General features: G+C 37.2%; 1 protein-coding gene across 1 annotated transcript in view; it reads left to right on the forward strand.

Annotated features, from left to right (window-relative positions):
* Positions 1-21314, forward strand: part of tbc1d16 (TBC1 domain family, member 16) — a 28621-nt gene extending 7307 nt beyond the window's left edge. The window contains exons 3-12 of the mRNA XM_082163316.1: positions 1622-2024; positions 8022-8210; positions 8867-9014; positions 9965-10129; positions 10294-10442; positions 15073-15207; positions 15977-16163; positions 17781-17960; positions 18968-19114; positions 20145-21314. Of these exons, the coding sequence (XP_082019442.1) occupies positions 1622-2024; positions 8022-8210; positions 8867-9014; positions 9965-10129; positions 10294-10442; positions 15073-15207; positions 15977-16163; positions 17781-17960; positions 18968-19114; positions 20145-20411 (1970 nt within the window). The 3' untranslated portion in view covers positions 20412-21314. The remainder of the gene's footprint in view (positions 1-1621; positions 2025-8021; positions 8211-8866; positions 9015-9964; positions 10130-10293; positions 10443-15072; positions 15208-15976; positions 16164-17780; positions 17961-18967; positions 19115-20144) is intronic.
* Positions 21315-26919: the final 5605 nt, after the last annotated feature.

Below are 26919 nucleotides of genomic sequence, written 5' to 3' on the forward strand. Positions count from 1 at the left end.
ATTGTTGAAAGAAGTCTCTCATGCTCACCAAGGCTGCATTTATTTGATCAGAATTACAATAAAAACTTTAACATTGTGAAATATTATTACCATTCAAAATAACTGTTTTCTATTCTAATGTATTTTAAAATGTAATTTATTCCTGTGATCAAAGCTGAATTTTCAGCATCATTACTCCAGTCTTCAGTGTCACATGATCCTTCAGAAATCATAATAATATGCTGAGTTGGTGCTCAAGAAACATATCTGATTATTATCAATGTTGAAAACAGTTTTGCCGCTTAATATTTATTGGGGAAACTGGAATTATTATTTTTTTCTTTTTTTTTCAGGATTCTTTAATGAATAGAAAGTTCAAAAGAACAGCGTTGATTTTAAACAGAACAGAACAGTGATTTGTAACACCGTAAATACCTTTTCTGTCACTTTTGATAAATTTTATGTGTCCTTGCTGAGTAAAAGTAGGCTATTAATTTATTTACAGGAGTAAATAAACAGGAGTGTAAAATTACAGAACCAATTTTGCTTTTCACTGTTAATTGTCACTAATTGTGTCTAATTTAGAAATGTGTTTACAGTATTAATCTATATAGAATGTAATCTTTTAAATAAAAAATAAATATTTGTGAAATCATGATACATTTGTGAATGTTCAAAAAAATTATCAATATTATGTTTTTTCACAGTTAGCTTTCTTGTTATTTTGCACTAGACCTGTAGATTCACAGTGGGTTTTTTTTTGCAATTGTATTAATTTTTTTTATTTTTTTATTAATCTGTAAAATAAGAAGTAAAAGTGATGCAGTCTTTTTCTGCTTGTGGATGTCTAGTTAAAGGGTTAGTTCACCCAAAAAGGAGAATTCTGTCAGTAATTACTCACCCTCATGTTGTTCCAACCCCGTAAGACTTTCGTTCATCTTCGGAACACAAATTAAGATATTTTTGATGAAATCTGAGAGCTGGATCACTCCAGGCTTCTATGGTATCGAAACTTGCCGGCCCAGAAAGTTAGTAAAGACATCGTTAATATAGTCCAAGTGACTACAATGGCTCAACCTTAAGTTTATCAAGCGACGAGAATACTTTTTGTGCGCAAAAAAACAACAAAAATAACGACTTTATTCAACTATTAATGTTCTTCTGTGTGGGCCTCTGAGAGAGTTCACATAGTGTAACAGCGCAGCGCTTCTGGGTTGTACGTCAGAACGTAGGCTCACTATTGGCCGACGCTGGTCATGTGATGCTGGCCAATAGTGAGCCTACGTTCTGACGTACAACCCAATTTTAACGATGTCTTTACTAACTTTTCTGGGCCGGCAAGTTTCGATCCCATAGAAGCCTATGAAGGAGTGAGACAGCTCTCAGATTTCATCAAAAATATCTTAATTTGTGTTCCGAAGATGAACAAAAGTCTTACGGGGTTGGAACAACATGAGGGTGAGTAATTTCTGACAGAATTCTCATTTTTGGGTGAACTAACCCTTTAACAAGTAGCCTTGCTACAACATGCCTCAAATAAAACTCTTTCAGAGATCTGAAGTTGCGTGAAGTCGGCCAATCAGCTTAGAGCCTGCCAGATTGAGAATTTTTTTCTTCTTCTTCTGACTGTGTCCTCTTTCAGGTTACCTGTGTGTGCACCTGGAGAAAGACGAGACCCTCGGCTCCACCCTCATCCTCACCTGGGTGCCCAACTCTCGCATCCAGCGGCAGGACGAGGAGGCGCTCCGTTACATCACGCCCGAAAGCTCACCCGTCCGTCGCAACCCCCGACGCCGAACCCACCGGAGCCACTCTCGCCCGCCGCCCGCCCCTGAGGAAGAGGAGGATGAAGAGCCGGCTTTACAGAACCAGCAGCTTTTGGAAGAGGGCGATGAAGGCTCCTGCGAGCTCTCTGCGGACGAGGTGAGCCGCGACAGCACCCTCGGCTCGGACTCGGACACCTTCTCCTCGCCCTTCTGCCTGTCTCCGGTCAGCGAGGCTCTGGGCGAGAGCAGCAGCTCTGTGTTCCTGGATAATGAGAGCAGGTGAGAAAACATATGCATGCAGAAATAGACAGAACTGATGATAAAGGGTCTGCATTTGTGCCACACAGGGTCATTTCAAGGCTGTAAACGTCATAGATATGGTCATTTGATTTGATGTGATACTCTTGATGCTGCTCTTTGTTGATGCTAGGATGGAAAAATGTTTTAAAAGTAAAAAATGTTGGCTGGTTTGCTTTGGCGGTCTAACAGCGCTCGTCAATGTCAAAATGATTGAGGCGGTCAATTAAATCAAAGAAGGTGGGGCTTACTGTTTCAGATACTGTACATGAATTCCAGCACGTCGCTTTTGTTTTTAAACGCGAAAGAGTGCGAGGTAAGATATTAATATTTGCCAACTGTCTTATGATATACATGTTAAACGGCCAACAGTAATATCTAGTGATGCAAACTACTCAAATTTCGCCATTCTGAATTGAAAACGTACAGTAGGATGAATTTATGTCATTCATAATTGATTGTGACGAGACAAGAAACGTGTGAGGCTAGTTGAATGTGTCCATGGACTTGTTTTAATCAGCTTTAAGACTTAAAATGTATATTTTAGGTTTAGTAACTCCTTTAAGTTTTCACCTGTCGTCACTGTTTCACATAATCCATCAAAAATCATTCAAATATGTTGATTTGATGCTCAAGAAACATTTATGATTATCGTCAATGTTGAAAGTTGTGCTGCTTCATATTTTTGTGGAAACTGATAAAAAAAAGAGGATTCTTTAATGATTAGATCAAAATAACAGCATTTCATTGAAGTAATAAATCTATTTACTGGTACAACTGATCAGTTTTATGCATCAACAACGCAGAATAAAAATATTAATTAAAACAAAACATCTTACTGACCCCTGACATTTGAACAGTAGTGTATATTATGATTTTACAGTACATATATACGTATATATATATATATATATATATATATATATATATATATATATATATATATATATATATATATGTATACATACACAGTGCTGGTCAGAATTATTTGCCCCCTTGGTAAATATGATCAAAGATGGCTGTAAAAAATAAATCTGCATTGTTTATCCTTTTGATATTTTATTTTTTAAAATTGCAAAAATCGAACCTTTCATTGAAGTAAAAGAATTGTAAGTGGGGAGAAAATCACATTATGAAATAAATGTTTTCCTCCAAAACACATTGGGAACAATTATTTGCCCCCTTTTATTAAATACTTTTTGCAACCTCCTTTTTCCAAGATTACATCTCTGAGTCTTCTCCTATAATGCCTGATGAGTTTGAAGAACACCTGACAAGAGATCCGAGACCATTCCTCCATACTCATTTTCTATAGGGTTCAGGTCTAGGGACTGGGATGGCCATTGCAGATGCATCTGACCTGAACCCTATAGAAAATGAGTGGGCTGAACTGAAGAGAAGAAGCGCCAACATGGATCTGGGAATCTGAAGTATCTGGAGAGATTCTGTATGGAGGAATGGTCTCTGTTTTGCCAAGGGGGCAAATAATTCTGACCAGCACTGATATATGTATATAAAACCATTATAATTTGGCAGAAACTGCAATTTGAATTTATGTCCTGTTGCCTGATAACTTATTTATTTATTATTACGATTATTTATTTGTGATCTTAAATTATAATATATCTTGGGCATCTTACCAGACCATGTAACCTTTTGAACTGAAATTGCGTGTGAGGCGTTGAATTGCACCAGGTGTGTTCAGTGGATGTTGGATGTTAGCATGCGTCTGTCATGCTGCTGCAGGTCTGTGTGTAGTAAGAGGAGCTGCTCAGAGCTTATTCATAATTCATAGATCAGCTCGGCATGACTTATTACATTTTTCAGTACAGCATCATGTGTTTCTGCTCTGAACCTCTACAGCATCCTGTGATCACGGTCCGTCTCCCATAAGTGTTACCACAGATGTAATGATATAACGCTTTTGTTGTCAATGGTTTTTGTAATGGAATACCAGCATGATTACTGATTAGTGTATACGGCATACATTTTTTTTTTTTAAAGTATGTGGAATGACACATTATGCAGCAAGAAGTGTTTTAAAGGGATACTCCACTTTTTTTTGGAAATAGGCTCATTTTACAACTCCCCCAGAGTTAAACAGTTGAGTCTTACCGTTTTCGAATCCATTCAGCCGATCTCCGGGTCTGGCGGTACCACTTTTAGCATAGCTTAGCATAGATCATTGAATCGGACAAGACCATTAGCTGCTAGCATCTCTCTCAAAAAAATGACCAAAGAGTTTCGATATTTTTCCTATTTAAAACTTGACTCTTCTGTCGTTACATCGTGAGATGCTAGCAGCTAATGGTCTTGTCCGATTCAATGATCTATGCTAAGCTATGCTAAAAGTGGTACCCCCAGACCCGGAGTTCGGCTGAATGGATTCGAAAACGGTAAAACTCAACTGTTTAACTCTGGGGGAGTTGTAAAATGAGCCTATTTCCAAAAAAAGTGGAGTATCCCTTTAAGACATAGAATATTTATATTTGCTAACCCAGAAGTACATTTTTTTTTTTTTTTTTTTTTTTTTTTACATTTTATGTTATATATGTTATATATATTATATATACATAACATAAAATAATGTATAAATAAATCAAATAAACATAGCTATTTCAATAAAATATAATCAAATTTGCAGGGAAATCCTGCTTACTGTTTTTCACCGTAAATAATAAGATAATTCTTTCATTGCACTTTTTAAAAATGTTATATTTAAATGTTATTCTCTGAATATAATCCACTCTGAATATTCTACTTGTAATGCTCCACTGTGACCACATGGAGGGGACATTACAGGGCGATATGCATGAGAGAGAGCGTTTCAGAAGTGCAGGCTGGCAGGGAGAGATCTCAGTCTGTGATCGTCCACAGATTCCCTCCCCCTGCTGCTTCATCTAACATTCCCTCTTTCACTATGATTTCCTCCCTTTGTTATTTGGCCTCAGCTGCGGGGGTGAGGCCGGGACATGAGCTGCCCATCGGATCATAAATATCAGTGGTTTATGTTTGACTTGAGACTGTGATGGACTGCTTCATTCCTCTGTGTTCTTTTGGGTGGAGAACGTTCTCTTTGGCCTGTTTTTTTTTTTGCCATTCATTTTCTGGCTTCCACTTCCTCTTTGGATCCTTAATGTTTATATTTGCCTGTTTCTGGCTTCTCTTTTAATCTGCCTGTATAGTGTTCTTCCTCCTTCTCTTTCTCACTGTTACTTGCGAGTTTCATACTAGATGTTTTGATTCCCTCCTTCTCTGTTGTTTTTCTTTTTCTCCCATGTCATGGTTTGGCTCGCTCAGTATAGGATTTAAGGAATAAAGAAATCATGAATGAATCTTTGAGATCTGCTCCGTATTTGTAGCGTTTTGACCATTTTCCACCCTGTCTCAGATTTTTAGATAACACAGGCTGTTTTTCAATATGTAAATGACCTCTGTTATGATTGGCTAGCCTCTTATTATGTGAAGTTAGAGTTGCTGAATGCTGATTTTCATTGTAAACACGGGTGGTCGTATGTAAATGTCCTCATGGGTCCGTCAATACTATGGTAACTTCTAAATGACCTGCTTTATTTATATCTTTTTACAATATTTCTGTGTCTACTTAGTACATCAAACTCTTTCATTTCGTTAGAGCAAGAAAACCCCAGGTTTGAGAGACAGAAAAGCTGGAAGTGAACTCGGTCCGTGTGGATGGCAGAGGTATAAAAACTCTAGATCCTGTGCTCAGTTGCAGACTTTGAGGTGATGTTTTGCTGAGGATGATGTAATTGTAATGTGTTAACAGTGTTGGACCGCTCTGGCTCTGGGGGAATGTGTTTACCTATGATGTAATAAACAGCCCCTGAGGGGTAGTGCCTGTCCCAGTGGGAGTTCAGTCCCTGGAAAAACGTCCCTGAAATCGCACTGGTACAGATTCACAGTTACCGGTTATTACAAAGATGGATGGATAGTTAGTTGGATCTCTAACCTAAATTTATAATTTTCCTCCTGTTCCTAACAGTCCATCCATCTATCCAACTAACTAAATAATCGACCAACTAACTTCTATCAATCAAATAGGTTAGTTCAGTTTAGTTACCTTATTTTCTCATGTCTCTCCTATTCCTAACTAACACCTATATGGATATCCATCTAACTAATCAATCAATAAGCTAATTAATATCTACAAATGTAGTTAGTCCGGTTTAGTTACCTTCTGTTTATCCCTTTACTCACTAACATTTATGTGGCTATCCATCCAACTAATCAATCAACCAACTAACTTCTATCATCTAGTTGGTTAGTTCAGTTTAGTTACCTAGGTTATTTTTTATTGTATTTTATTTATTTTTTTAAACCTGTTTCTCCTGTTCCTTAGTAACATCCATTTAGGTATACATCCATCTGTCCTTCTAACTATTCAATCAATCAACCAGCTAACTTCTACCTGTCCATGTAGTTGGTTAGGTCAGTTTAGTTACCTAGGTTTTTTTTTATTTTATTTTTTTACCGTTTCTCCTGTTCCTTAGTAACATCCCTTTAGGTATACATCCATCTGTCCTTCTAACTAGGTTATTTTCATCTGTCTGTAAAGCCACTGATGCTCACAGCGTAGAAAACAAGGGTCTGTAAAGAACATGAGATGTAACTTTGCACCGTGTGCTCTCTGTCACGGCCTCAGCCCGCCATATGGCCTTGTGTGTGTGATCCTGCTGTAGTGTGGACTCTGAGAGACCTCTCAAATACCACATGACCCATAAACCTTCGGCTCCCAGAGTGGATCAGTGACAGGGGACGTGTCTGGAGGTGCGTTTGGACTGTTAGACGTGCTCTGTTAGAGAAAAAGACGAGCGTGAGAGAGATGCAGAGGTCCCACGGTTCAGGTTACAGCTCTGGCTACAGCAAGAGGTCGAGAGACAGTTACAGAGAGACTCGCACAGCGAGAGAGAGAAAAGGGCTGTCAGGGGAAATTGGCTGCCAGGCTGCTTGATTTGTGTCTCTGCTTGGCTCCTGCCAGCACAATAACCTCCCAGCATTCCTCTCATTCCTCTTCACTTCCAGTGTCCTCACTCACACACACACACACACACACACACACACACGCTCACGCGCGCTATTCCACACCTACAGCTGTCGTTGAATTTCACACTGAAAACTCAACGGCAGAACGGATGAATTGGTTCGCAGATTTACAATAGAGAGAGCAGCTGAATTAAGCTGTCATGTGGAGCTCATCGAAAAGGTTTTAGATAGTTAACGTTTAATTAACTTGATAGAAAATGTTAATCAAACAAAAATAGCTGAATAAAATGTTGTTATACACGTTGATATTCTATGACTAAAATACACACACATATATCGTATATATCTTTTATTCTTTTAGTCTCAACATGATGGCAACATGAAATTATAAATAATCATATTACATTTATCACTTAATTAATCAGTCTTATTGTGCATTATTCCGTGTTATTCCAAAGGAAAAAGCATTTGTCCTTCATCAAAATGTAGATATTTCACATCTGAAATGACTTTGTTTGGTATCACCTGCACATCTGTGGGTCATAGTTTGATGATTATGTTAAACATAGCCAAATAACCATTTAGATTTTGTCTTAGCAAATTGTCATACAAGTGGAACTCGATTCTTGCATATACTATAATGCATTTTCACAATCCAGTCAATTCCCAATGGAACCTTTTTTTTTTCAGGAATGCATTTCAAGAGTTAAATGGGTTGCTAGTGGCATTTGTTTTTCTGCGGCGCAATGGACACCTAATGTAATTGCAAAAATAATGAGATAATTGCTCCTTCCACCCTTGTTCCTCTTAATTTCACTTTATTTATATAGCGCTTTTTACAATATACATTGTTCCAAAATGAATAGGAATTAATAGAAATGACGTGCTGAGGTAGTTTAACAATTACTATTTATCACCATTCTCCCTCTTTATTATATAAATATTAACAGAGATTATAACACCATTATTTTCCAGGGAGTGCGATGAACCCATGGCTCACTCGGCAAGCTCCGCCTCCAGCCTGGACAGCCACGCCCCCTCCGACTGCAGCCAATCACAGGGAGTTCGGTGGGAGGAGCAGCAGAAGGTCATGGCGTTAGAGCACCTGTGTGGGGTGTTCAGAGTTGACCTGGGTCACATGAGGTCACTGCGTCTCTTCTTCAGGTCAGACGAGATCCTGCCAGCGTCCAGAATTGATTTTAAAACCCTACTTTTTTATTTATTTAATTAAAAAAAAAAGTTATATTTTTTAAGTTTCCTATTTATTTCTACTTTCTGAAATGTATATCACTAAATGTAATAGTCTCTAGCTTTTTTATTGTTATATTTTCGACTGTTGTGTTAAATCTTTTTCATAAGGCTCTGTCTGTATTATGAAACACCTCATATGTTTAATTCACCTCGTATTATATTACTGTTCCCATTTTAGGGAATTTAGTTAGCTATTGCTGCAAGGTATACATCATTATTCCTTAACCTCAGGCTGATTTTGTTCAAGATATTAAAGTATTTCTGAGGTGTGAATAAAAATCTAATGTTTCTGTGGTTTATGGAACTATTTATGCATTAATAGTCCTTTAATGAAAAGGAAATTCAATATAACAAATATTATTACCAACTAAAAATCATAAAATAAAATAAATCATCATAAATGTACTCACAGGAACAGCACATACTGGTCCTGGCTTTAGTGAACTGGTATCACTGTTCATTTTCCCCTTGATCTCCTGGAGTCTTGTGTCCAGACTAGCCTTATGAGAGTGCTTGTTTTTCATGTGTGTGTGTGTGTGTGTGTGTGTGTGTGTGTGTATGTGTTTCAGCGATGAGGCCTGCACCTGTGGGCAGCTGGTCATCGCCAGCAGAGAGAGCCAGTACAAGATCCTTCACTTCCACCACACGGGGCTGGATAAACTGGCCGAGGTGTTCCAGCAGTGGAAATGCTGCAGGGAGACACAGCTCAAAGACCAGGTTTGAACACACACGCATTATGAGTTTTAAACATCATATGAACAACACAGACTCTCATTTACAGTACACTAACATTCAACAGTTTGGGGTTGGTTGTTTTTTTTAAAGAAGTCTCTATCCTCACCAATGCAGTAAAAAAAAAAAAAAAAAATACAGTAAAAGCAGTAATATTGTGAAATAATATTACAATTTAAAATAAGTGTTTTCTATATGAATATATTTTAAAATATAATTTATTTCTGTGATGACAATGCTGAATTTTCAGCATCATTACTCCAGTCTTCAGTGTCACATGATCCTTCAGTAATCATTCTAATATGATGATTTGATGCTCAAGAAACAGTTATTATTATCATCAATGTTAAAAACAGTGATGCTGCTTCATATTTTTAAGGAAACAGTGATTCATTTTTTCAGGATTCTTTTATGAATAGAGTTCAAAAGATCAGACCTTATTTGAAATAGATATTTATTTATTTTGTATCAAAAAATCTACTGTAGTGTTTCTTGGCAGTTATTGGTTTAAAATAAAATAGTTGAATAAGTTATCGTTAAATTAATAGTTCAATTAAATAAATTAAATACAAATTAAATAGTTAAATTAATCAATTAAGAAGTGGAGAAAAACCCGGACTATACTATTCATTAATAATATATTCACAATTAATATTAATAATTATTCATAGAAATATTAGCATATTACATATTTACATATTTTTAAGCCTGCACAACCCTAGTTATGTCTTTTCGCTGCTGGAGAAATTTTTTTTTTTTCAATAAAGTGAATAAGACTATAGGGACATTTATTCAGAAGGTTAATGGGCTTCATTTTGAATTCTTGTTGTCTTAAATGTAACGCGTTTAGTTTTGAGTATGAACATAAGCGGATTAATTCTATACGTGTTATTGCTCATGCATTTTCTCTCCCGTTCGACCTCTTCCCGCTCCAGGTGTCGGATGAGAAGTCGTGCATGCAGTTTTCTATCCGTAGACCCACGTTACCGTCTGCCGAGATGCACCCAGAGGAGCGCCTGTATCGGCGGCTGGACGTCAGCTCTTGGCTCCGGCATCTGAACAACAGTGGCCAGGTGTTGGAGGACTACAAGCTCAGGAAGGTCAGACTGACTGACAGCTGTCACTCAACATTACTTGTCTAAGTTGCTCTTTTCAGCTATGTTAAATTGGAATGGCATTATGGCTCTGATTGTAACAATGTTTGTCTGAGATGTGTGGATCATGTTTAGAGGTTCTGTTTGATTCTGACGGGCATTTCGATCAGGTGATCTTCTTCGGGGGTATCGATCCGTCCATCCGTGGCGAAGTGTGGCCCTTCCTGCTGCACTACTACAGCTACGACTCCTCCTCTGAGGAGCGTGAAGCCTGGAGACTGCAGAAGCGTGTGGAGTACCAGGAGATCCAGCAGAGGAGGTTAGTGGTTAGACTACACTCTTCTATATCAGGGTTTCTCAAACTCGGTCCTGGAGGGCCACTGTCCTGCACAGTTTAGCTCCAACCCTGATCAAACACAGCTGAGCAAGCTAATCAATGTCTTCAGGATCACTAGAAACTCACAGCTAGGTGTGTTTGATCAGGGTTGGAGCTAAACTGTGCAGGACAGTGGCCCTCCAGGACCGAGTTTGAGAAACCCTGTTCTATATAGAACCTTAAAGAGTTCTGTTTTCCACCAACACTGTTCCTGTGTCCGCCCTCGAACCGTTCCGTTGGTTCTGGACAGGAAAGATCGGTTCAACTCCGGCCCTAAATACTTGCTGGTCTCGAATGGAACTGTCTATGGCGTTGCACTTCATTGCTCTTTATAGTGAAATCTATAAATCTGTGCCTAAAATGAATGCTCGAGTAACATTTCTATAAATCTTAACTATGCAATGTTGTGAGAACATGTACGTTAAAGACGCTCGGGACAGTTAACGAGGTCTCAAAGGTTTAAGCCTTGCTGATTTAAATATTCAAGCGCGTTACTCGCAAGCTATGCGGGAAGTTTTCTGTGCAAACATCCAAAGCGCGCAGATAGCCTCGTCTCAGACAGCGCGTGAATACTGAATTAAGCTCAATTTAACATTTGAACAGGCATATTCATACAAAATTATGTCAAAAAATGCCCGTCTCTGGTAAACAGCTGAGAGACATAACACGTGTGTATCATTATATTGGAACCGTGCATTCGGTCTTAAAGTGACAACAGCCTAATAATCCTGCTGCCATCTGTGACATTAATGTTAATCAAACAACAAAGGGAAAAAAATATGACTCGCTGCTCTTGACTGAATAACTTTTGTAACTTTAATAAAGATTCATCTCTGTAAAAAAGTGGAGACTATGCAGTGTTATTTTACATTTGATAACTTTATTAAATGTATGTATCTGAAAAGTGAATTTTCACTGGTATCTAAAATTTTGATGTCATAACTGTCATAACTTTCATGGCCGGTAAATATATATTTATGGCCAGTACATTTTCTAAAGTCACCGGCTTTTTGGTTTTAGGCCCTGTTAGTTTTAGGCCCTGTGAGCGCGTAAGAGAGACTCTGCTTGCGAGAGAGCGATTGAATCAGCGGTTTAAGTTTCACTATCTCCAGAAAGGACAGATGAGAGTACCGGAAGTTTATGCGAGAATCACTCCTGGTGCTGTGAACAGCAAAACAGAAGTGCCGCACTGCCTGCACAAACACCGGGACGTGCACTGTTTGATTTTAGACGGGTTATAGTCAGGTAAACAACACATAGCAGCATTACGTCAACGTTCATTCCTCAAGTCAGTGGAAACACACAGCCGGTTTGCGACAGGCTCCAAGTTTGCCTGGCCGAGAACAGGCTCTGGCTCAAGAACACAAACCATTGTGGTGGAGAAGGTGCTTCATACCATCATGGGATCATTTAATGGATTTAGTTTTTATTTTAATTATATTTTATGAATTAAGCAGCTTGTAAACACACTTAAAACTCATTCAATACAATCATTAACCCATTTATGCAATCATTCAAGACATTCCTCCTTATAATATAGAACCTTTTTGAACCCTACGGCTCTATAAAAGGCCCAGTTGGGAAAAAAAATTCTAATAGTGCTGCTGATCTAGAAGCCAGTTTTTTTTTTTTTTTTGACTGAACTTTATGCTTTCCCAGCTTTTATATTCATCAAATATAATGTGGAAAGACAGTGTTAATTTTTTTTTTTTTTTTTGTCATATTCTCATGTATTTTACATCTGTTTTACTTTTAAATGTATGTATTTTGCAGATCATTTTATCCAGTGCATTCAAATTATACATCTTATCAATATGTGTGTTTCCGGTTATTTTCCGTGTTCTACCAGTCGATCTTCAGGAACGGGCTTTTGTCAGAAATGTGCTCTAAATGTTTGCCAGGGGAATGTAAAAGTTTTGTGAATGAACGCAAAAACATGGAAGTATATATTTTTTCCTCCCATCTCATATTTTTTCCCTCATTGTGTTCCATCAGGGTCTCCGTATGTTGTAGATGTAGTTGAATAAAGCAGCCTCCGCTCCGCGTCATGCCTAACAACGCCCCTCAGCTGTTCTAAATCCACTGTAAAACACGGCTTCAAGGGGCTTAAAAATATTCATTTTAATATTTATTTTATTCATAAAATAAACACATGCTACAAAAAATATAACATTATAACACATTTATTCCTCCGCCAAGCAATGTAGTTCCAAAGAGGTTGCTAAGCAACACATGCAGCAACAAAGAGTCACAAACGGCAGTTGCGCAGTAATACTAATGTAATGCGGTCACAGGTGTGTGTTTGTTGAGTAATTTACAACGCTTCGAACGCGGCTCAACCAATCAGAATCAAGGACCAGAACTATTTGTTTTAAAATTACATTTAAAGTATTGCGATATACTCTAGAATGGCCCATATTGATGATTTGAAGCACATTGTTGGATCATTGAAAGTCTGTTGAGTTTGATTATTTTTTTGTGATCGTGTTTATTTATTTTTTATTATGTATAAATTAAAAATGGTTTCATTGTCATCATGATGCATATTTGTTGACAAATGTTTTCATCAGCAATTTCACTGGCAAGCTTAAAATTGAATTGAAATACTGTATAATTATTTCTGTTTAAAGCCTATTAAACTGTATTTAATGTAAAACCTCTTTCTTGTACGCTTCAGCGATTTGACCAGTATTAACTGTTTATCGAGGAGAATGGTGACCTCTAGTCGCTAGCCTATCTCCCCTCTGACTTTTGATGACGTACACAGTATGCGATACACCCAGTTGTTAGATTGCTCACTTTTGTATAAATTGGCTCGCTGACATAACCTGTTGTTTACAAAATGTGATATTTCTGGAGTCTGAAGCTGGAGACTTTCTATGTAAACTGAGCTGCTGTGACCTATCATATCAGGCCAGCTAATCCTGAAGCTTTTCTAGTTAGCTAGATTGTGTTTGGGTTTGTGGTTGCTGAATCATTCAGAGCCTCAGCATGAAATCAGTGTAGCGGTGGCTTTAGTACACATTTAAACCACTTGCTTTTGTTCTCAGTCGTATCTCTGCTGCAATCTGATGAAAACATTTGGGTATTAAGCATTATTTGGCTGCAGATAGTCACTTTTGTTATTTCAATAACCAGAATTGCTCAAATTGTCAACATATGCCCTGGCAACAAATGTCCTGTTTTCCTACTTAAATATAGGAATCGATGAACAACTACATTTATTACATGGTCATTTGACACTGATTATTACTTGCATTCTGTCTTTTTGTTATATACAGCAAGATTTTACGTCCACTGTGAGTCTCTGAAGGATTTTCTGGCAGCTGTGGTGTCAACCGAGCCATAACCAATCAATAATTGTGTGCAGATGTATGCACTCTGTGGCTTAATGTGTTTCAGAGGAAATAATTAACTCAATCTATTAAATCATTGTCATGCCATTGATAGAGCGCTTATACTTGTGTTTCAGATTTAAGCACATTTTCATTCTTTATTTCTAGCACAGCTGCACTATACATATGATACTATAGCACTTTAAAACATTATTTCATTAAAATAAAAAATAAGTATTACAATATTTCAAATAATTTTATTTTTAAGACATTTTCATTTCTTAACAGTGGTAGAATTCCATATGCATATGTACATATGCATGCATGTGTATGTATGTATGTGTATATAGTGTAAATATATAAATATACATACAATTATTTGAAATATTGTAAAACATAAAAATACATTTTGAAATATTTATATAACAAAATGGTAGTAAAAAGTCATTTTTTTACAACTTGTAAAACAGGATTTCAGTGTTCTTATTGAAGCGTTGAATTGTAGGAATTAATGTAATAATGTCAACACTCTTATTCTCTTGTAGTGATTATTTTTGTAGATATTTTAATGTGTGTGTGTGTGTGTGTGTGTGTGTGTGTGTGTGTGTGTGTGTGTGTGTGTGTGTGTGTGTGTGTTGCTGAGCAGTGAGCGCTCTAAGCCTCAAGAGGCCAGAGGGGGAGTCAGAGAGCGATGTGGGAATAGTTCACACAAACACAGGTCTCGAAACACTTACATGAAGTTGCATCAGGTCTGGCATCAATTCCAGCAAAACAAACAGTGTTAATGAAATCCCACCTGCTTGTTATGAGAATGTCTATAGCCAGAGGGACCGCAATGTTTCAGGACGGGAATGTTTTCACGTTTGACACGGTGCTTGATGTTCTGGTCTGTTCTGTTTTCACGTTTGACTCGGTGCTTGATGTTCTGGTCTGTTCTGTTTTCACGTTTGACTCGGTGCTTGATGTTCTGTTCTGTTCTGTTACCCCCCTTTTCCCTGTTCTTTTTTCCTTCCTTTTTTTTTTTATATGATCTGTTTTGATCTTTTTTTCTTTTCTTTTGTTTTAATTTAATTTTTTCTTTAGATTTAGTTTTTTTCACTGTTGTGAGTCCCGTCTCTAGTCTTGCATCGACTTTTCAGAACTGCCCTATTTAATCACCTCATCTTTTCTTTTTTTTCTTTCTTTTTTTTTCTTTTTTGTAGTGGTTGAACTCTTCCGTTTCTTCATTCCCTGTACAGGCTGTCCATGAGTCCAGAGGAGCACAGTGAGTTCTGGAGGAAGGTCCAGTTCACTGTTGATAAAGATGTTGTCAGAACTGACCGAAGCAACATGTTCTTCAGAGGAGAGAACAACCCTAATGTAGAAATCATGAGGTTAGAGAACCACAAATCCATTAATCCATCTTCCCAAAGAAAGATTTGTGTACATGCTTAACACTTTACTGTAAGGTTCTGTATGTTAACGTTAGTTAACTGCATTAAGTCAACATGAACTAACCATGAAAAATACTAGTAAAGCATTTATTAATCTTGGTTAGTTAATTTCGACATCTACTAATATAATCTTAAAATCAAAAGTTGCACCTGTTAATATTATTTAATAGACCTGTGTTAACATGAACTAACAATGAATAGTTGCATAATTATTAACTAAAGTTAACAAAGATTAATAAATACTGAAACAAATGTATTGCTCAATGTTACTTAATGCATTAACTAACCGTAACTAATGGGGCCGTATTGTAAAGTGTTACTGTTTATATTTGAAAACATCGTGTTGACAGAATTTTCTAGAATTGAAGCTGCTTAGTCATACTTTCAAATGCCATTATATTAGATTAGATTAGATTATAGATAGACTTAATAATTATTTAATTATTGTAAATATGACTTTTAATAATAATCATATTATGTTATCTAATTGTCTTAGTGTCCAAATACCATTTGAGGCCACTGTGGCTGTAAATTCGATCTCTATTTTCATATTTGGTTACGGCTATTTCAGTGTACTATGTTATTAATCTGTGGCATTCTATTAATGATATATAATAATTGATTCAACAAAAAGCATGTGTTTGTTTAACATGATTATTTATTTAAATAAGGTTCACCGAAGTTGTATTTTTCCATCTCTCTCTCCCAGACGTATCCTGTTGAACTATGCTGTGTTTAACCCAGACATGGGCTACTGTCAGGGCATGTCAGATCTGGTGGCTCCTCTTCTGACGGAGATCCAGGATGAGAGCGACACGTTCTGGTGCTTCGTGGGTCTCATGGAGAACACCATCTTCATCAGTTCCCCTAGAGATGAGGATATGGAGAGGCAGCTGGTGAGGATCTCTCACACATACAACTGCCTAGTCAATGGATAATTCACATGTTCTCTCTTATATAGTTGTGATTTAAGAGTAAATATTGTTATAGTTTATATGGTTATGTAAATGTTAATATTAATATTTACTTTAATCAATTTTGCATGTTATTTCCTATTGTTAGGTTACATCACATAGATATTCTCTTTTCATTGGTCAGTACAACATTCTAGAAATATTTAAGTGGTGTATTTGAGGTTTTATGTTTGAGTTGAGTTGAGTTGAGTTGAGTTGAGTTGAGTTGAGTTGAGTTGAGTTGAGTTGAGTTGAGTTGAGTTGAGTTGAGTTGAGTTGAGTTGAGTTGAGGAGTGTTTTTTTTAAAGTGCTGCACAACCAAGATTTTTTTTTTGAATTGTAGCAATAAAAAAAGATATAAAACAAAACAAGACATTCACAAATTTACAACAGCAATAAAAAATTAGACATAGCAACAAGTAATACAATCAATCCCTACATTTTGATCTCAGCAATTCAGAAACGTGTTAATCTAACTCATAAGTCAATGTAAAAAGATTCATCTAAAGTGAAGATTTTAAACTTGTATAGAAGAGGAAGATCGAAAGTACGAGGGCAATCTATTCCATAACTGAGGTGCTGCCATCAAAAATGACCCCCCTTAAGTTTTAAAAGCGTCTTACAGTAGGTACAGACATCAACAGGGTATTGGATGACCTTAAAGACCTATTGGTCTGATGGTAAGAAAGAAGATAAGATAAATAGTGTGGTCAAGGACTATAAACAAAAAGTCTTAAATTGGATTCGATACTTAATGGGGAGCCAATGCAAACTAGCCATTACGTGTAATACATTCCCTCTTTCTTGTACTCATTAAAAGTCTGGCCACAGCATTTTGGACTAACTGGCGAAGAGACAGACAAGATTGAGACCCCTAAATACAATGAATTGCAATAGTCCAATCTCAATTAAATAAATGCATGGATAACAGTTTCTAAGTCCTTAAATGGAAGGAAATATTTAATTTTGGCAATCGTCTTAAGCTGAAAAAAATGCTTATTTAAGAACTGAATTTATTTGTTTATCAAAATTTGAGTGTTAAGTCAAAAATGACAGTGTTGATTGTAGGGCTAAGACATTTAGAAAGTTTTTGGTCCATCTGAACATACCAATATCCTAACACTTCAGTTTTTGGGAGGGGTTTCGCCATCATGTTCTTGTCATGTTCTCATCTGATTTTAGCAGAAGGTAAAGCTGAAAATTGTCTACATATCAATGATGTGAAGTCTGATGCTTATGAAAAATATTGGCTAATGTGAGCAGATACAGGGAGAACAAAACAGGGCCTAGAATAGAACCCTGCAGCACACCACATGTACAAGGAAGAAAAAGGAGGAAAGGTTTTCAATAGTTTCTGAAAGAGTTCTCCCCTTAAGATAGGACGAAAACCCATTTAAAGCTGATCCCCTAATGCCAACGTACTGCTCATAACGTTTTCTAAGTATTGAATGATCAATTCGTGTCGTAGGCTGCACTAAGGTCCAATGACACATTTACCCAAATCAAGCTAAAAAAGATGTGTGGTTTTTTTTGCATGACAATCTGCATATGTGTGTCCAGATGTACCTAAGGGAGCTCTTGCGGTTGATGCTCCCTCGCTTCCACCAGCATCTGACCCGGTTGGGTGAGGATGGGCTTCAGTTGCTGTTTTGCCACCGTTGGGTTCTCTTGTGTTTCAAACGCGAGTTCCCTGATGCCGAAGCCCTGCGCATGTGGGAGGCCTGCTGGGCACACTATCAGGTACAGCACACTGGGGGGGTATTCCAGAAATCAGGTGATTACGCAGCATAAGTTTACTCGGAGTAAACGATAACCTCAACTTTCATTCCAAAAACGAAGGTATCTTTCAGGGTAAGTAGCCATAGCAACATAACCTGCTCCGAGGCCGCCCCTGTTCCAGGGTTAGTTTGTTTCAGAGATGTTCAGTCCATGATGGGGCTCCAGTGAGCATAACAGATTTCACACAATATTATTATATAGTTGTATATTATAACAGTACATAAAACATGTCCCCTTTTCATTCAAAGACCTTAGTAAAATAACATTGCTTTATGTAATGTATTTCTGTAATAAAATGCATTTCTGGTGCACTGTTTCAACTCATTCTTCATAATGTTATCTTGATGACAATTAAATCAGCAGAACGTGCATAAAAAAAGTAAAGATAGTGTTAAAGTTTTCCTAGGTTAAAATGTTACGTATTATGTGGTAATGTTAGTTTTTACTCTTTCAAAAGAAATGGGAACTGACTGTATTTGACCAGAGAAGTTTATTTCTCTTTTATGATTCTTACTATAAAAATTCTGGGGAGATTTTGGGTGAAAGTTTAAACCAGTGCATGATGTAGAAATGAAGCCATGGAAAGCAAGACCAAGTTGTTCCTTAAATGCACTTCCGTTGGATAAAACAGGGGAACATGCTAATTCTTCCCCTCCAGATAAACGAATGGGTGTCTGTATCATTTTAAGGATCTGCAGAGTGTCTAATGAAGATGAGATGCTAATTATCATGCTTCCACAGAATCCATTTGCATACATTGGCATGGTAATAACGAGGTGATTTTGGGGAGCAAAGTGGTTTGTCTCCGTGTTGGCCCCTCATTTGCATGTCAGCATTTACTGCTTTTTAATTGGCTCATTTGGCCTGCCTGATAGGTCTAGCTTATGCAATCTGTCTTTTAATTGGTTGTTTTCACTCAGTGTTTGGTGCGGGGTTTGCAATTGTATGTTTTCTGTGTTCTCTGACAGACGGACTACTTCCACCTGTTCCTGTGTGTAGCCATCATTGTGTTGTACGGCGATGATGTCACAGAGCAGCAGCTTGCTACAGATCAAATGCTGCTGCACTTTAGTAACCTCTCCATGCACATGAATGGAGAACTGGTGCTGAGGAAGGTATGAACACACACACACACACACACACACACACACACACACACACACACACACACGCACACTGACAGAGCTCCTCATGGTTATGTATGCTGTGTCTTTTTGTCATGCTGAGGTGATGCATCTCTCTACCACTGCATACAAAACATATTTTTCTCACAGCTACAAATGTTAGCATGCCAAACCAGTTTTGGTGTCCAAACCAACATGGTGTCATCTCTGAAGAAATATCTCTCAAAATCAAACTTGTCTCATAGTGATTATGATAGAAGCATTCGCACCTCATAATACCAACAAGCAGACTATTGAGCAACTGATAATGTTAAAGAAATTGTTCGCCCAAAAATAAAACCCTGTATTATTTTCTGTATTATTAAGTGGAACACAAAAAAGTGAATTTTTAAAAAAGATTCTGGCTACTGTTTTTAATATTTCAACATTTCTTATTGTTGATTGATTGATTAGTTGATTGATTGATCTTCAATATTTGTGTTTTTATGTTGTGTGCTACAGTTAAAAAAAAAAAAAAAAAATTATCTTTTATTAATTATTAGTCTCAGGTTTCTTTCCTGAATAAAAGGAAGTCGAATAATAATATAAATAATATAGTCTAATAATAAAATATTCAAACTACAGAAAGGAAAAAGAAAAAAAGTTCAGAGAGCAACTTGAAAATATCCTTTTGTGTTCCACGGAAGAAAGAAAGTAATGTGAGTTTGGAACGACATAAGAGTTTGTAAATTATGATGAAGTTATATGTTAAGGTGAATTATTTATTTTAATGAGGCACTGAATTGATTGCTAAATGAGTTACCTCGACAAGTTATCTCTTGATATGTAGATTGAACATTAATTAATTAAATAATTTATTTTGCACATATTTATTTATTTACATTTATACATTCGTCATAATAAAATAATATAATATAATATAATAAATATTTTTGACCTGTTTTTGTCTGGTATTTTTGCAATTCCCTGCAGTCAATCTCTTTTTTTCTTTGTCTTTTTCTCTCATTGTCTCTAATCTTAGGCACGTAGTCTGCTCTACCAGTTCCGCCTTCTTCCCAGAATTCCCTGCAGCTTGCACGACCTGTGTAAACTGTGCGGGCCCGGAATGTGGGATAGCCGTTACATCCCGGCCATAGAATGTTCCGGAGAGCATCCCGACTCTCAGAGCTGCCCCTATGGAGGCACCGCCACCCCCGAGAGCCCACCCTTACCCAGCCCCAACCAGCCCAACCAGGGCAAGAGGGGCTCCAAGACACGAGACATTTTCACTTTCCGCAAGCACTCTTGATTCCAGCACTCCTCAGGAACGCTGTTACCCATAAGGCTTAGCCTCTGAGCCGCCATTCAGAGTGCTGGAATTTCAGGTTCGTCACAGCTGTACTCGACGCCTGGTGTGAAACACTGCCTCGTGCATCAATGCGTTCTGGGGTACCGATGTTGACTGCCTCTTTTGGAGGTTGAGGAACATCATTAACTTCATTAACTCGTGTCACATCAATAATTCAAAAGTACAATTATCACAAACAATCAAGTGTAAGTCTTCATCCATCTTTCATGAAGTCACATCTAGCGAACTGACACCTCAGAATGTTTTTGCCTTGGTTTTTTTATATCTACTATGTATGCATGTGTTAATGTTTGTGTGTGGTATGTCGAAGGAAGTTTGTGTTTTCCGTTTAGTTTGGGTTTCACTTATTTTTGTTTCTATTGTGTGCAGTCCTCAACTATGAAACAAACAATCATCCAAAATGAAGTGGGATGCTGTTATCAGTGGCTCTCTGATATTTACGATCATCTATGCCTTTCATATCCTCACAATAAATATGATGATATATAGATGAGAAAAGATATTTCTCTTCTCATTGAGTCACCTGGTTTGAGAGCTTGAACTCAATGTGAAATCAAAATTGACTTTTTTTTTTATTTTATTTTTTAATATATATATTGTGCACAATTCATCAAAAAAGCACCAAATTATGATTTTGATATGGAGCAAATGTGATTAACCTTTAAGATAAAGTCAATAGTACTCAGCAATAAGCTGTTTGGTGTTATATGAAGGGGGGAAAGATATTTCTGTCTTTCTGACATGTTCACTTTATAGGTAAAGGAATAGGGTTCCTCATATTTACAGTAGGGTTTGAATTGCATTAAGCATTTTTCTTTCACATTAAAATCATATTATCATGGACATTGTTTACATTTTGTGGCTATTTTGAAACAGTATTTTGAAGTTTAAATGAATTGGCCCCATTTACTTTCATCGTAAGGGCCTCATTTATTTATTTATTTATTTTTAATGTAATACATTTTTTTGGAGAATCAAACATGTCACAAGGATATGACAATATATATTTTTACATTGCTTTAACTCATCCAAATAAGCAATTTTCAACTTTTTTATAAGTTATACAAGATTCAACTCTTTTTTTAAGTCTGTTTAATGTGATTTAAGTTTAAATGACTTAAACATCCAAGTTGATTGTACTTAACTTTAAAGTCCCCCTGTAGTCAATAATTTTATCCTTTAAAAATTAAAACCAAAACTACATATTTAAAGTTTTCTGCTTGAAAGAAAAAAAAAGATTCTTCATGCCTTAAAATATCTTGAATGTAACTCTACACACACATACCTCAATGTAGTTTGTGACGTCAGAAACACCAGCGATTTCAAACTGTGTTTTTGAGACTGTCTTTGGTTCTCTGCAGTTTTAAAGAGAAAATACGCAGCAATGGTGTTGACTTAAGAATTTGCACATGGTTTGTCTTAAAATACATTTAAAACACCACATTGAGATATAAACAACATCAAAAGCTTGATTTTCACCACAGGAGGACTTTAAGAGAGCAACTTTCTTTTACAGCCTGTCTTTCTTTAACCTGGAATGTTACTTTTAAAATATTGTAAATTCATTATTACCGTAGATTTAGAATTCAAATGAATTAATTACCAACTGAGCATAGTAATACACATATGTACGCATATACAGTGGCGTAACTTTGTTTTAAAAAGTGGGTGGGACAGGTGGGGTGGGGTGGGGTGGGGGTGTTGCTAATAAAATGCTAAATCAGATATATGAACAATAACATTACGATGACCTTCAATCGATTTAAATAGTAGGCTACATGGGGTTTAATTTGTCGTTTAATGAGATGTAAGCTGATATATGTATTCGCTGCTTGACTAACGTGTATCTTAATGGTCCAGTGGTAGAACTTTCGCCAACCGTGCCAGAGGTTCTGGGTTCTAATCTGCTCTCGCATAGTTTTTTTTTTTTTTTTTCTCATATAATTTTTTTTTTCTCATCAAAACCGTTTATGTTCATCAGTGGTTGTATATCAAGCAGGGGCACGTTTGTGTGCATTATGTTTTGTGATTTCACCAGAACGAATAGAGAGTATCCGCAACGGACTGAAGCGCACGTCCGAGTGAAGACAGTGCGGTCCACCGAAAACACTGTATCCGCGCCACTGATCACAGCGCCAACGAGCACTTTGATCACTTGATTTAAAAAACACATTTGAGCACTAAATCGTCTTTTATTTAAAAAACGAACGAAATGAATGCTCTGCCAGTTAACTGGAGATGTTTTATTTATTTGTAGAATTGGTACATTCGTGCCGCGAGATGTTTTAAAAAGTGATGGGGACAATATCGACCCTGGCAAAAAGTGGTGGGGACATGTCCCACCCGTCCCACCCGCAAATTACGCCTATGCGCATATATAAGCATAGCCGCCCTAATATAGCCTGCATATAGCCTAAATCCTAAAAATTGCCATTTGCATTTGTGTGTGTGTTTTTGTTGTGAAATGTTGCGTTCGTGTTGTAAACCCCCAGCTATAGCAGAAGGTCTTAATCTTCTTCTCCAGAACAGAATGAGCTTAAATCCAAAACCCAAGAGGGAGTTTGACTTTAATTAGTTTATCTAGTGATGGCGATTGAATGGTTGAAAGAGAGCGTGGCGCGCGCACTCAGAGATTAGACACCGCGCGCTTGAGTGCGAGTGCATGAACGTGAAGGTGCCTGGCGTCTTTGCGCGTCCCCAGAGCCTCCTTTAAAGGCAGATATCGGCAAATTGCTGTCAAAAGGTAACATTAGTCTCTTTAAGACCAGCTCTGCCTCTCAACATGCAGTCTCCGTAAATGACGGACATTATGGGCTTTCGTTTAGCCATTAGGCGACCGGGCTGCTGCTCTCTCGAGTCCCAGCGAGCATTTAGGCACTGCCGAGAGATCTAAAAAGGGTACTAATGAAATAATTAGAGGATGTGTAAGAGTGTGCTGAGCACTTTCCATTTATGTTATCTGTCTTCTGCTTTACAGTTTTGTTTTTAGCTATGCGTCGAAGCTGTTGCTGATTGCGCTAACGTTACAGTTTCATTTAGCCTACTGTTGACAGGGAGAATATCATCCCTGGTTACTCATCTCCGGTTTTAGCAACATCAAATGACGCATATAAAGGAAATTACTGCTTATTTGTGAAAAAGATTTTTCATCTACAAGGGTGATGCTCCTGAAAGAGATTATTTCTTTCTGGCCAGTTAATCACAGTATTAATTATCGCGCCACACAGAACACGTTTTTGCGTTTAATGTCAGCATGAAATCAAAATGGACAATTCTTGTTTGTTTGTTTAATTTTAAACCGTATTTATTATATTATTTATCCATGGACATCTTTTAAAAAAAAAAAATTATGTGTCTGCATAGTCTTTAATCAATATAACTTACCCTAGCTCCCTCTTGTCATCTCTTCTCTTCTCTGATGACGTGTTTGTTGGCGTGAGGGCGTGGCAAACTGTCACTCACATGAGATCGACCAATAGCAAACCACAACCATCCAATCAATTCCTGATGGACAAAATCAAGTCCCACCCTACCTTTTTTCTTGAAGCTATTTTACTCAGATAACTCAGATAGGCTACATCACAATGCTGACTCTAAGCATTTTTTTTTTATTTTTGTTGTTGTTTGTCTTAGCAAAAAGGAAGATCATAACAGTCTGTATATGATCATGAAATTATACGGTACATCTTTTAAGCTTGTAGGCTGGTTTGCTGTTTTTATGTGTTGCAGGCAGTTTATTTGCAAAGCTAATTAGCTTGTGTCATTTGTTTTCCGTTGACTTGCAAAAACGTCAGAACACATAATGGCACTGAACAAACTATTTTTGGTACAAACATGAACACGCACACACACAAAAGCAAACACTTACCCAACAAGACCCAGATAATGACAGCTAATATGAGCATTTAGCCAATGTACTGTTAAAATATACAGGTTGGAGGTTTGGGATAAGCTTTAATTTCCTTTGGCTTTCCTTAATGGCTTTCCAAGAATACCTTTTCCATTTCCTGTGAGTGAGCTATTTCAGGAAAGCTAAATCTGATAAAAACACGACCCCGGTAACAACGTGAAGATATCATAAGCCATTTCACGTCCATCCTTGATTGTATTCCTAGAGGGATCATGTTGCTTTTATTAAATGAAACCGGTGTACTCGCTCAACATTACAGCTTTAATATTGTATTTGTCATGGATTATCACAAAAAAGCTTTTTGGAAAAAATGTCAGACCTTATGAAAGTGGCTTTTAGTGTGTGTGTGTGTGTGTGTGTGTGTGTGTGTGTGTGTGCACGTGTGATTTCCACCCTGACCTACTGTTAGCCTTTGGTTTCCCCGTCGCGGGGAATTTCAGACCTCTCAGACCTGTCGCTGTCTCTCCTCTGCTGTCTTTGAATGGCAGGGCAGGTTGCAGACGAGCCCCCTATGGTGAAACTGCACTGACTGCTGTGTTATGGCCCCTAATTATCAATTATCAGGGCCAGACTGGCCCACCTGCAGCAAGCTGCTTTGCTAATAAACCCAGGTAATTTGGACCAGCCATGAAGTGACTGACAGCAAGACTAATGGGCCTTTCTCTTGGATTTCTTCACCATTAATCTAATCATTGAAGTCAAAACGTCAGCATGTATGTGTGTGTGTGTATATATATATATATATATATATATATATATATATATATATATATATATATATATATATATATATATAGTTCAGTCATGAATTTCTAGAGGGCGCAGGCTGATAGGTCCTTTACATGCAATCTGCAAGCAATCACATCATTACCATGGCACAAGCTGATTGGTCTCTGTTGATCCTGCAGCCAATGAGATTGCTTGCTCAACATTTAAATAGTCTGGTTCAATAGAGAGCCTAAGTCCCTCCCCTTCCGGTGGATCACCATGGGACCTTATTTCGGAAAAATATTGTATGGTAGTCAATGGCGAGAGACAACAAATATTTTGATCTCGTTTGAATTGTGCCCTGAATTACACATATGATGTTTGTCAATTTAAAAGATACATTTTAAAAGATACATTTTAAAGTCAAGAAAGTCGCAGTTTGATGTAAAACTGTTGAGGTATAAGACTGTGAAAATACATAAGACTGCAAACCCAAAAGGTATGTGACGTCATACCTTTTCTCTCAATGAATGAAGCTAACTTTACTGAAGCTAACGTCTGTCATTTTTTCTATAGTCTTATGTTATAAGACTTAAGTTATAATCGTACGTTATGCCGTCATGCCTGAGTGTTTTGTACCAGACTGCACACATACGTACATAGTGCGAGACGAGAGATGTTGTGCGATTTTTGACATAAAACTAAATGTTACTCTTCTGTTTTATGACAAACTGCGACTTTCTTGACTTTCATAATTATCTTTTAAATTGACAAACATCATATGTGTAATTCAGGGCACAGTTCAGACGGAATAAAAAGATAAGTTGTCTCTCGCCATTGACTACCATACATATTTTTTCCGAAATAAGGTCCCATGAGCCGGAAGCGGAGGGGAGGGACTTAGGCTCTCTGTGTGTGCTGTAAGCTAGTCCTGCAGAGCGCTATCAGAGTTCCTCTGAAACCCTCCACCTCCCCCAGCTCCACCTGCCTAGACCTGCTACGGGATTTATGCATGTCTATTCATTCAGCAGCAGCAGATCTTACATGCTCACAGCAGTGCGTCTGTGTATTTATTAGCAGCAGAAGCAGCAGTGTAGTAGCACCAGATAGTCCACCAATATGTATGTAAATATTACTGCTAATTCAAAAGCCCAAACACAGACAGTTAACAGCGGACTAAAGCTGTTACAGTACAACTGGCTTATGGGTACTTATATAACTCTGCTAAAACTAAACAAAATTTATAGCAACATACCAGATACTTGTTTTAAATGTAACAGTGCAAAAGGCACATTAATTCATTGTATGTGGGAATGTGATCAAATAAAAGAGTTTTGGAAAGACATTAATAATATGATATGGCATATAGTCTCAGTGAGATTGCCACTGGATCCTGGGCTTTTCATTATTGGTATTCATCCAGATAACTGGAAAATTAAAAAGGACACTCAAGTATTGATAGACATGTGTATTCTACATGCCAAACGGCTCATCGCCATTTATTGGGAAAAGACAGAAAGGCCTACCATAACTCGATGGTTAAGAGAAATATCTTCATGCATTGCAATGGAAAAGATAACCTATATTCTTAAGGGTAAAGAAGACCAATTTAAGAGGATTTCATTTGGAGTCCCTTTTTATTATTTATTGAACATGGGGATATTAACAATATAATAGAGGAGGAACAAAATGCTTGATTAGGTATTGTATTCATTTGAAAATATATTTTAATTTGCACTATTTTTTTTTATATTTTATTGCTTTTATCTGTGGCTATTATTTATTGCAGTGTATTGTTAACTCTGACTTCCAAAGTACATGCACTGTATT

Source organism: Leuciscus leuciscus, assembly GCF_965113295.1.
Source record: "Leuciscus leuciscus genome assembly, chromosome: 1".
NCBI lineage: Eukaryota > Metazoa > Chordata > Actinopteri > Cypriniformes > Leuciscidae > Leuciscus > Leuciscus leuciscus.